Source organism: Olea europaea, unplaced genomic scaffold (genome assembly GCF_002742605.1).
Source record: "Olea europaea var. sylvestris unplaced genomic scaffold, O_europaea_v1 scaffold2039, whole genome shotgun sequence".
NCBI lineage: Eukaryota > Viridiplantae > Streptophyta > Magnoliopsida > Lamiales > Oleaceae > Olea > Olea europaea.
Window position 1 is genome coordinate 27555 of NW_019238293.1, and position 12681 is coordinate 40235.

The window sequence follows — 12681 nt, forward strand, 5'->3', positions numbered from 1 at the left end:
AATTATACTCTTGTATATTTAATATAGTACCATTAAATATAATTTAACTTCATTTAATATTTATTTAAGTATAATACTCATTGTTTTATATTGGAGTACTTAAAATTATACATTAATGAAGTTAAATTTAATTACTTAAATTACATTATTTAAATTAAGTTTACTACTTAAAATCGAAGCTCACATATATAGATGTAATTTTATTATAATTATATAATATTAAAATATTAAAGGTTACATTAAGATAATGATATATTAATTACAATATAAAATAATATTTATTATATATATATATATATATATATATATATTATATTAATTTGTGGTTGTGTCAATTGGATCTTATCATTCCAGTTTTGAAGATCTATCATTTTTAATATCCGTTTTAACATGATTTTTGACTCAAAAGCTAATTTTGAATTCGTTTAGTTAATTTTATAAAAATACTTTTTTTAATTAATTTTTTTTAAAGTAGCCTGGTCTAATAAAACTTTCTCTAGAAGTCCTTTCGAAAGAAAAAGTTTTTTAAAGAATTAACTTCAAACACTAATTAAAATGGTTTACTTAGAAAGTTCTTCTACAAAATTGTAGGAACTCTATCACATGGGCACCTAATTCTTTTCATGGTATCTTGCTCGGACCATTAGCATGAATTAGTTTTCTTAATTTCATAAAAATGTATCTTTTAGTTAAATTTTTTTAGAGGAAGTGGTCTAACAAGGCTTCCTCTAAGGGCTCGTTTGAAAGAAAAAAACTCCTTAAGAAATTAACTTCGAACACTAATTAATATGGTTTACTCAGAGCCTGTTTGGGAGTGATTTTGAGAATTGATTTTTTGACCGTTAGGAGAAAAGTGGGATCCACTTGTGAGAGAAGAAGTCAAATATGACGGCTGAAATAGTGAAATAACGGTCAAAAAATTAATTTTTTGGATAAAAAAATTGGGCCCAAACAGGCTCTCATAAAGTTTTTCTAAAAACGTGGAAACTCTGTCAAAATAGGCCTAATTCTTTTCATAGTAGGTTGCTCAGTTCATCAGCATGATTAGAGTAACTCGTAAAACTTTATAGCCAAACTCAGCAGGCTGACCATAAAGACGGGTAAACTCACAATATGAATTCTACTTAGGTCAAACCTTCTACATAGATTTTAATTTAAAATAAATATGCTAGGGATAAATATGACGAACACGATCAATACTTAATTTTTTTTGTTTCTAAAAGTTTTTAAATATGGTATTTTTTATTTTAAATTTTTAAGGTAAAAATGTTTATCTAACAGACAAAATAAGTAATTTTTTATTTTAAAAATCATTTATGAATTTTTAGTTTACTTATATAAGTAAGCATTTCAACTTAATCAAATATACATTTCTTAAATTGATTCTTTTTTGTGTTCACAAAATTGGTCGATGCCGTTGTAATGGTTGAAAATAGAGGTCCAACCAATGTCTAGCATAAATGAATAAATAAGTAAACAAAAATTACATTTCAACTTATTCAACATTTTCACATTATATGTACATAATTTCATAAAAATTTTATTCATATATATAACATATTTAATTTTTATTTAATATTATCAATTACCTTACTTTAAAAATAACTCTGCTAGAAATCCAGGGCCTTTGTGGCCCTGGATGAGGAGAGTTTTTCCTTCAAAAAATTATGTATATCATTCATTTCGTGCATGAGACATGTAACGCACGTGCTTCCTGTTAGTAAAATAAAGAAGTATCTAAATTGCACACGGTCATATTCCTAAATTACAATCTTAACCTCGAGTCAATTAATTTCTATTCCAGTTTTTTTCCCTCAAACCATTTAAACGTTTGATTTAGATTTTAGATTTAAATTTTTTAATTCATTTTAAATATTTTGATTTGAATATTTATCATAAATTGTCTAAACTGGACTGCTTGAGCCCTGTTATACCACATCTATTATTCTATTTGAGCCCTATAGTTTAGGAAATATATTTTGTAATAATGATTTATTTAAAGAATATGTAATTAAAAAATAATGAAAAATTTTAAATTTACATGTAAAATTATTTTATTAAAAGAATATGATCGATTCCTCTAGACAGATAATGACACATCCCATACTTCAATCAAATTGTTAATTTGGATTATGTGATTAATTACACCTTTCAAACAATTTTTCGGCTAACTGAAACAATATTGAAGCTTCTTAAATCTAATGGTTGTGGATGATGTGATTAATGACACTTATCATTTATCAAGTTAATTAACACAACTAAATCTTAAATTTAGTAGAAAAGGTAAGAATTAAAATGGACTAACAATCAAATGGTCTCTAACCTACAAAATTTGAAAATTGGACAAATATAATATGATATATCTCTTTGTCGAAATTCTATTTATGACTATTACTTAAATTCGATTGAAGAAGGTTGTGTGTTCTAATATCACTCATGTCGAAAAGAGGAGAGTTTTGTGTGCATTTTGATATGTGATTTAACTATGTTCAATTCTTTAATATTTAACTCCCAAACTTTTAATGAATTAATATCTTAATTGAAATTTAAAATTAAAATTTGATTTTTATGTTCAAAAATTTCTCGATTCATTACTTTGATTAACCCTGCCGGTACAATGGACCTACTTGTCCCACTACTCCTAAGACCAGCTGGTAAAGTTTCAAAAGACTTGGTGATGATAAAAATATTTTTCTCTTTTGGGTCACCATCTCACCAACTCCCTTGCTATCTCATTTGTCTTTTATAAAATTGTTTTTCTTCTCCTTTTCAGATTTTAAACACTCGTTTGAGTCACATTCTTTTGAAAAAATATATTTTTCAACAATATTTTAACATCATTTCAATCACACATTCTTTAATAAAATAATATTACACGTAAATCTAAAATTTTTTCTTATTTTTTAACTACATATTTTCCATCATTACACTATTCAAAAATTCGTTCCATTCCAAAAAATGGGGCTCAAACAAGGGCCAATTATTTTACCCATTTTTTATTATAAGTTGTTTTTTCTTAGAAAAAATTGCATTCGAGGTACCAAACCTTTCATTTATTAGCAGACTTTGTCCAAATCTTTAGTTTGTACCATCCACAGTCCAAAACCTTTCAAAAATATGTACCGAGGGTTCAAATGGATGGAAACCGTCCGTTTGATTTTTAGTTGACCAATACATTTGAATTTTGAACAATTTTTGACCAATTTAAAAGGTTAGAAAGGTAAATTTGCTATTTAATTTTATAATAAAACAAATAAACTAATATACCAAATAAAAATAAAAGAAACTACTATTTTTCTTCCTCTTCCCCCCACCCCACCCCACCCCACCCCACCGCCTCCGACGCTGGAGCTCCGCCTCCTTATTCCGGCAGTGGATTATTCTCAACCAATATCGACGTACCCACTTCTGGTGTTACAGGTGCGATTCTGGTTCTACATTGGTTTAGAATGTGTGCGTGTGACGACTCCATTGATTATTTTATATTATGCTTCATTAATTTATAATAATATATATATTGTGTGCCACAATTCATCACGACATGACTTATCAAGTTGTGGCAATTACGGTAAAGTCCCACCTAAAACGTGTTAACATGTTACTTTTGTTAAAATAAATAATTCAGGTCATTTGTGTTAGTTTTGTCAGCGCATTTGGTATGACTTTTTTCCTATTTTGTCCAAGTTTTTAAAATTTCATTTTCATTTTCAATTGCATAGATCAAAATCTTTATCGACATCAATCACAAATTTCATCATTTTTTTATCAAAATTTATCAAAAATCTAATTTTAAACCAAACCAAACATTGGCTAAAGGAAGTGGCAATTAGTCTTGTTTTCACTCTAATTATTTTGGAACAAAATAAAGAGATACCTTGAATAGGAAAAACGACCCAAAAAAAAAAAAAAAACCCACATGAATTTATTGTACCATACATAAATAAAAAATGCATCTTCATGCAAATAAACATTGGATTTTGCTTCACGTACACCGAGCTTCTCGGTGTACAATTCCCCTGCAAGAGGGGGCTAGTGATTTTTTTATTAGACGCGGGCCCCCCTCTCTTGGCTGCATCAAAACCCAAAAATATTTGGAAGTGATTGCATTCGAGTCCTCATTTGATTAGTTAAAAATTAGATTTTGACAAAGTTAATAAAATGTGAGTTGAAAAGTTGTTAAAAATTGTGGGATTCATAAAATATGTGGTTAAAAATGAGTTTAAAGAAAAATGATTTTAGAAAATAGAAGCCAAGTAGTGACAAGGAAAAAAGTATATCTAAGACTTGTGATTGTTTTTTGAGAATTTAATGCTTTTTCTAGCTCAGTTAAAATTAAAACCAGCAAAACTGATGCAATTTATTATGCAGGTCACCTATTTCAAATGTGGAGGAGTCTCACTAGGTGTTGGAATGCAACACCACGTAGCAGATGGATTTTCTGGTCTTCATTTTATCAATACATGGTCCGATATGGCCCGTGGTCTAGACATTACCATCTCGCCTTTCATCGACCGGACTCTCCTCCGTGCGCGTGATCCACCCAAGCCACAGTTCAAGCACATCGAGTACCAGCCTGCTCCGGCCATGAAAACCCCTTCTCAAAATAACTCTAAATCTGAGCCGGATACAGCTATTTCCATATTCAAACTAACTCGTGCCCAACTCAATGCCCTAAAATCCAAGTCGAAGGATGAGGAAAACACGATTCCCTATAGCTCGTATGCAATGTTGGCAGGGCACGTATGGCGTTGTGCGTGTAATGCACGAGGACTTCCCGTGGATCAGGAGACGAAGCTCTACATTGCAACCGATGGGCGTTCTAGGCTCCAACCTCTACTCCCTGATGGCTATTTTGGGAATGTGATATTCACAGCCACACCGCTTGCAGTAGCTGGTGATCTCCAATCAAAGCCCGTATGGTATGCAGCCAGTAAAATTAACGATGCTTTAGCCCGAATGGACAATGATTACTTGAGATCTGCTCTCGATTACCTGGAATTGCAACCGGATCTTAAGGCACTTGTTCGAGGTGCGCATACTTTTAGGTGTCCAAATCTTGGAATAACAAGTTGGGTTCGGCTGCCAATCCACGATGCAGACTTCGGCTGGGGTAGGCCGATCTTTATGGGACCCGGTGGGATCGCCTACGAAGGTTTGAGTTTTGTATTGCCAAGTCCAGAAAATGACGGGAGCTTATCTGTTGCGATTTCACTTCAAACAGAACATATGAAAGTGTTTGAGAAGCTGTTGTATGACATTTGATCAACTGAAAAACTACGAGTATTTTGGGTTAATTTGGTAGTGTTTGTGTCTTTAGGGATGGCCTTCTGCCATGGCAACATTGTTTATATAAGCCAAATGCTACTTGCATATGTAAGTAAGGGAACTGGTATTTACATCCACAATTGTTATATATTCATCTCACTCTATGTTTATCCCTCTTGAAATATTAAATGTTTAAAAATTATTATTTTCATCCACGTCACGTTCCAATATTGTCCTTATTAAATTCGTTCATTTTAAACACTGTAAATTTACATAAATTTTATATATATTCATCCCACTCTAATATATCCCTAATACAATTTCAATTTTTATTTATTTTATTATTATTATTATTATTATTTTAAATCTCTATATTCATCCACATTACATATAACATCAAGATGGTATTTTCTTGTGTAATTCCAAAATACATCGGTTCAAAGATTGTACAAATAGTATTTAAAATAATAAATTTTTATGATATTGCTCTATGGGTGTCTCTTTTATTGTTTACTAAATTATTTGTTTATTAAAATTCTAAGTATTAGAGTGTTTCGAACATATTCAAGTAATTTTTGCTGGTCTTTGTGGATTCAAGAATTTGTTCAAAGAGGCGTGACATAAAATTCATTGAGTTTTTGAATTGGGTTCTCATAAAATTCATAAAATTTGGATATACTGAATTGGGTTCTCGTAAAATTCATCAAATTTTTACTTCATATTCTCTGTTCCTTATTTGGGTGAAAATGGCTTAAAAATTTGATGGAATTGTTTGATTTCAATGTGAATGTGAAAAGATGATGAAATTTAGAGTATTCTTGACATGATCCGAGTTACGGACATTAATTGATGGATATCAGAAAGTGAATTGCATTCAATCTCTTTAAAGTTAACAAAATATAACAAAGTTTTTAGTGCTATTGTTATGATACGGGTTGATCGTTTAGGTTGTCTATACCCATTCCCTTCTTTGTACATCTTCCTATTTAAGAGCTTTCTCCTTTTAGTTCTGATCCAAATCCTTTAGTTTTGCTTTTTAGCAGAGAGTGAATTGTCCAAATGGTCACTGAATTTTGTAAAATATTTTCAAGCGACTACTAAACTTTAAAAATCACATAAATGATCGTTAAACTTTGCAAAAGGTTTCTACGGAATCACTGAACTTTAAAAATCACATAAATAGTCACTGAACTTTGCAAAAGATTTTCACGAGATCATTGAACTTTACAAAAGGTTTCCACGAGATCACTGAATTCAGTGACCCCTGGAAAACTTTTTGTAAAGTTCAGTGACTATTTATGTAATTTTTAAAGTTCAGTGACCCCTAAAAATATTTTACAAAGTTCAGTGACCATTTAGACGATTTTTAAAGTTTAGTGCCTCTTAGAAATTTTTTGCAAAGTTCAATGACCATTTGAACAATTCACTCTTTAGTTGAAGATGATATTTTATAACTATTAAAATTCTAGTTAAACATGAATTCTAAAAAAATATAAAAAGATTTATGGATTTAGAGCGAAATATTTTATTTATGTATGTCTATTTAATAAATTTACAAAAGATTAAAAATGCAACATAATTATTTTTTTACATATAGATGTATATATAAAAATGGTGGATGTAAATATGGCCATCGCAAGGAATATTATCCATTTTTTAATTTGTAATTGAATTTCCAACAGCTTTGGTGTTATCTGGAGAATAGTATTGAAATTATAAATAGGGAGTGGATTCTATTAATGAGTTTGGTCCTATTTTTCTGAAAGTTCGTAAAAAATCAACTTGAACAGGCCTTCTTTTAATTTGCTCATGAACGAGTAAAATTGACTTGAGGATTGGCAACAATTCCAGAAAATGTTAATAGTTTTTATATTTGTATAGTGTCACTTGGTGTTTGTTTGGTACAGATTAAAAGTTGCTAAAAAAAATTGAGATCAAATTCAATAATTAATATTAATCACTTATTTTAAGGGATCCATATTTTTTATAAGCTTTTCGATCACATATTTTATCAACTTTAAATATTTAATCTAAATCTACTTAATTTTTTTATCAAAAGTTTCATCAAACGACCCCTCATCCTTTCAAGACCTTATTTGAAGTGTGACTTTGATTAGATCTTTACTATTAATGATAGAATAATACTATTTGTAATCATTCATTGTCTTAGTCGTCACATATGACATACACATGACGATTAATGATTTGATACATTAATGTGATAATTTTTAATTATTTTATGTAATAAATCACTAATTTTCACGTGTATGTCACATAAAGTAATTGCGATAGCGTGCGACTGTAAATAATATTATTCTTAATGATATTATAGAGAGCAGTTTATTTCCTTGTTTTCGAATTTTTTTGTAGTAATATGAGGATAGGAAGCTAAAGTATGGTCTCTTTACTTTAATCATATATTTGTGGTTAATTTTGAGCTAAATTTTTCTTGAATGATCAATCATTTAACCGACGATGAACGTATGGTCTCTTTACTTTCCATTTCAGCCAAGTATATTGGTGGACTTTCCCATTATCACTCTCCCCCGCTTGTCTTCCTTTTTTATTTTCGTATTCTTTATGAGAAAATGATTTTCACTATATCTGTTAATTATTTTTAGAGATATTTATAATCCGTTTGACATGACTCTTAAAAAGTTAAAATGAATTTTTGAGATCCAAAAAATATTTTTGAACCCCGTTTGATTGATTTAATAAACATATTTCATCTAATTACAAGAACTTTGATAAAAAGTTATCTCTACAGGATTTTCTCTAAAAACTTCAAAAAAAAATTAGTTTACAAATACCAATTATGGTGAAAGCACGTCAACAATAAGTAGAAGCAAAAGCAATAGTCCGACCAAACACGCCTTTACTTTATGTGCTTATTGGATAAATTATAAACTCTTTAAAATTTCAAATCAAAGTCAAACATCAATTTTAGATTAGCCCTTTACGTTCTACACATGCTTATAATTTTTTTTTATTCAATTGGTCAATGTTCTTTGTAAGCAAGCTTCAATTCTAGATCTCTATTTTAGCTGATTCCATATATATATATAATATACAATTAACAAATAACTGTACCCAACTTATCTTTTCTCTCAAATCCATTGGTTTTTTCAAATTTCATGCCTTAATTGGTTAATACTAATTCAATTCTTTTAATTACACATAATTAGAATTTCGTGCCATAATATGTGAATAGGTTTCTACATGTTACCAATTTTTTTTGTGTTTCACTCGACTCACGTTATTAATACAAAATAATATTTTACATGTATTTGTATATTAATTAATGGTGAGCAATTGGATGTATTATCATTTTTTTTATGTTTAGTTATGAAACATTACATTAAATTTATTTTTAATTGTTGTTGGTCCTGAAATAGGACAACATTATAATTAATATTCCAGAAAAATATTAATAATAGATTTATTCGTTGTTGCTCCAAAAGTAGCACAACATTATAAGAATATTATTTGCTCCTAAAGAGCATAAATTATAACTCTCAATATTCCAGAAGAATATTGACATATTGCACTTGAAGAAATAATAACAAAATATAATGTGCTTCAGAAGTAGCATATGTTTCGAAAAACATATTATTTCAAATTAATGTTTATCCCTAAAGGAAAACACGTAATTTAAAGTCATGTTGATATTGACTATTTGATTAACATGTGATGATTAATCATATTCTTCGAAACTAATTGTATTTTTTTATTGTGTAGTTAAACAAATAGCAAACATTACGAAACTTGAGTTTGCTGCACTTGACATATCTGGTAAAAATTATCTATCATGGATACTGGATGCTGATATCCATCTCGTCTCAAAGGGTTTGGGAGAGACAATAAAAGAAGGAAACAATGAATCCCTGCAGGATCGTGCAAAAGCACTCATTTTCCTCCGTCACCATCTTCACGATGGATTAAAAATTGAATATCTCATTGAGAAAGATCCACAAGTTCTTTGGAAAAAGTTAACTGAAATATTTGATCACCAGAAGACTATAGTCCTCCTCAAAGCCCGTTATGAGTAGATGCACCTTCGTTTGCAAGACTTTAAAACGGTTAGTGAGTACAATTTTGAATTGTTCAGAATATGTTCAAAGTTGACTTTGTGTGGAGAAAAATCACCGATGAAGATATGCTAGAAAAAACTTTCTTCACCTTTCATGCCTCGAATGTGCTCCTACAGCAGCAATATCGTGATCGTGGCTTCAAAAAGTACTCATAACTTATATCTTGTCTATTAGTTGCTGAACAAAATAATGAATTGTTAATGAAAAATCATGGATTACGTCCAACTGGTTCTGTACCATTGCCTGAAGCAAATGGTACTACATTGTCTGAAGCAAATACTATTATCAAGACAAGGACGTGGACGTGGACACAGATTTGGACTTGGACAAGGACACGGACACGGACGTGTACGTGGAATAAATCATGGAAGAAATAATCAACAAAGTTATCAACAACAAGGCAATAAATTCAAAAGGCACAAAGCAAACGAGAGTGACAAATCTAAAAAGGAACATGAAGAAAGTTGCTTCAGATGTGGAATGAAAGGGCATTGAGCACGTACGTGTCGTATCTCAAAATATCTTGTGGATCTCTACCAGAGATCAATTAAGGGAAAAGAAAAATTGGAGACTAATTTTGCTGATTATGATGGTCCAATTGATGTGACTCATTTGGATGTCTCCGATTTCTTTACTGATCCAAATGGAAATATTGACCATTTGGTTGGGGGTGGTGTGATAGAAGATATAGATTAATTTACAAGTATTTCTTTCGTTTTAAAAATTCAGTCTGAAATATGTTTTTACTTTTCCGCACAAAAATATAAAAAAATAAGAAATAAAACTCTATTATGCACCGTTTATTTCATGATATTAAGTAATGTTTACTTCTTTAAATCTAAATTCAAGTTTTTTTTTTAAATTTTGTTTATTTTGTTATATTTATAGATTCATGATAGATAGTCAAGACAGCTGCTTAATTGATAGTGCAACTACTCATACTATTCTTCAAGACAAAAATACTTTTTGGACTTAATATTAGCTGAAAATAATGTTAACACGATATCGGGTACGTCGAATATCGTTGAAGGCTCCGAAAGAACTTGTATTATTTTACCAAATAATACAAAATTATATATTGACGATGCACTTTATTCTAACAAATCAAGAAGAAATTTGCTTAATTTTAAAGATATTTGCTGCAATGAATATCACATTGAGACGATGCAAGAAAATAATGTTGAATATCTTTGCATCACTTCTTTTGTATCTTGTAAGAAGCAGATAAAAGAAAAATTTCATGCACTCCCGTCTGGCATGTATTTTACATTTATAAAAATGGTCGAATCAAATAATATTACGAACCAGAAGTTTGTTGATTCAAAAAGTTTTATACTTTGGCATGATCGACTTGGACATCCAGGAGCCATAATGATGCGTCGAATAATAAACAACTCACATGGACATCCTTTAAAGAATCAGAAGATTCTTTTATCTAATGATTATCCATGTGTAGCTTGTTCGCAAGGCAAGTTAGTCATTAGACCTTCAACTATAAAGGTCAATATTGAATCTCCAACTTTCTTGAAAAGAATACATGGAAATATATGTGGGCCAATACACCCACCATGTGGACCATTTCGTTACTTTATGATATTAATTGATTCTTCTACAAAATGGTCACATGTTTGCCTATTTTCAACTAGAAATGTAGCATTTGCTAGACTACTTGCTCAAATCATAAAATTGCGAGCACAATTCCCCGATTACTCAATCAAGATTAATCGTCTTGACAATGCTGGTAAATTTAGATCACAAGCATTTGATGATTATCGTGTGTCAATTGGGATTGAAATTGAACATTCAGTTGCACATGTTCATACACAAAATGGTTTAGCGGAATCGTTTATTAAACGTCTACAACTTATTGCTAGACCATTACTTATGAAAACAAAACTCCCAACTTCTATTTGGGGTCATGCCATATCACATGCTGCATCATTGGTTCGTATAAGACAAACTGCCTATCATCAATATTCACCTTTGCAACTTGCATTTGGTAATGAACCTGATATTTCTCATTTACGGATTTTTGGTTGTGCTATCCAAGTTTCTATTTCACCCCCACAACGTACTAAAATGGGTCATCAACGAAAATTTGGGATGTATGTGGGTTTTGATTCACCATCTATTATTAGAAATCTTGAACCTTTAATGGGTGACTTATTTACTGCACGTTTTGCAGATTGTCATTTTGATGAAATGACTTTCCCAACTTTGGGAGGAGAAAAACTACATCCTGAAAAACAAGATTGAATTTCTTGGAATGAGATAACTCTATCTCACTTTGATCCCCGTAGCAATCAATGTGAACAAGAGGTTGAAAAAATCATTCATTTGCAAAGAGTTGCAATTCAACTACCTAATGTATTTGTCGACACGAGAAAAGTGACAAAGTCATATATTCCAGCAGAAAATATTCCAGCAAAAATTAATGTCCCTGCACGACAATCTGCTTTGGCAAATGAATCTCAAATACGCCAGAAGCGTAGTCGACTAGTTGGTTCAAAAGACTCTGTACCTTGAAAAAGAAGAGTACAGGAGAAAAACCAACCAAAAACTTCAGAAGAAATCACATTAGAAAAGATTGATCAATCAAATATTGAATGTATGGTTCCTGAAGAGCCAGAGGTGTCCGAAAATAATGAGATCTCAATAAATTATATGATATCTCATAAATTATGGGAACGGAATAATATTGTTATAGACAATATTTTCGCCTTTAACATGGCTCTTGATATTATGCAAAATGAGGATCCTGAACCACAGTTTGTTAATGACTGTCGAAATAGAAATGATTGGTCAAAATGGAAAGAAGCCATACAACCAGAATTAAATTCTTTGGAGAAACGAAAAGTATTTGGACTAGTAGTTCAAACACCTGAAAATATAATCCCTGTTGGATACAAATGGGTTTTTGTACGAAAGAGAAATGAGAATAATGAAATTGCAATATACAAAATCCAACTAGTGGCTCAAGGTTTCTTCCAAAGACCGGGAATTGATTATGAGGAAACATATTCTCCCGTAATGGTAACCATCACTTTTAGATTCTTAATTAGTTTGACCGTGTCACAAGAGCTCGATATGCGCCGTATGAATGTAGTAACTGCCTACCTATATGATTCACTTGATAGTGACATATATATGAAAGTCCCTAAAGAATTTAAGGAGCCAGGAATAAATGATACATGTCCGAGAACTATGTTCTCAATTAAATTGCAAAAATCATTATATAAATTGAAACAATCCAGACGCATGTGGTATAATCGCCTTAGCGAATATTTATTGAAAGAGGGTTATAAAAATGACGATATCTGCCCAT

The 12681-nt window shown here is 30.6% G+C and overlaps 1 protein-coding gene across 1 annotated transcript; it reads left to right on the forward strand.

Annotated features, from left to right (window-relative positions):
* Positions 1 to 3342: 3342 nt before the first annotated feature.
* LOC111379817 (shikimate O-hydroxycinnamoyltransferase-like) lies at positions 3343 to 5435 on the forward strand. Its single transcript, XM_023003250.1, has 2 exons — positions 3343 to 3420; positions 4369 to 5435. Exon 2 carries the CDS (start codon positions 4411 to 4413, stop codon positions 5260 to 5262), a length of 852 nt encoding a protein of 283 aa, XP_022859018.1. The 5' UTR covers positions 3343 to 3420; positions 4369 to 4410; the 3' UTR covers positions 5263 to 5435.
* Positions 5436 to 12681: the final 7246 nt, after the last annotated feature.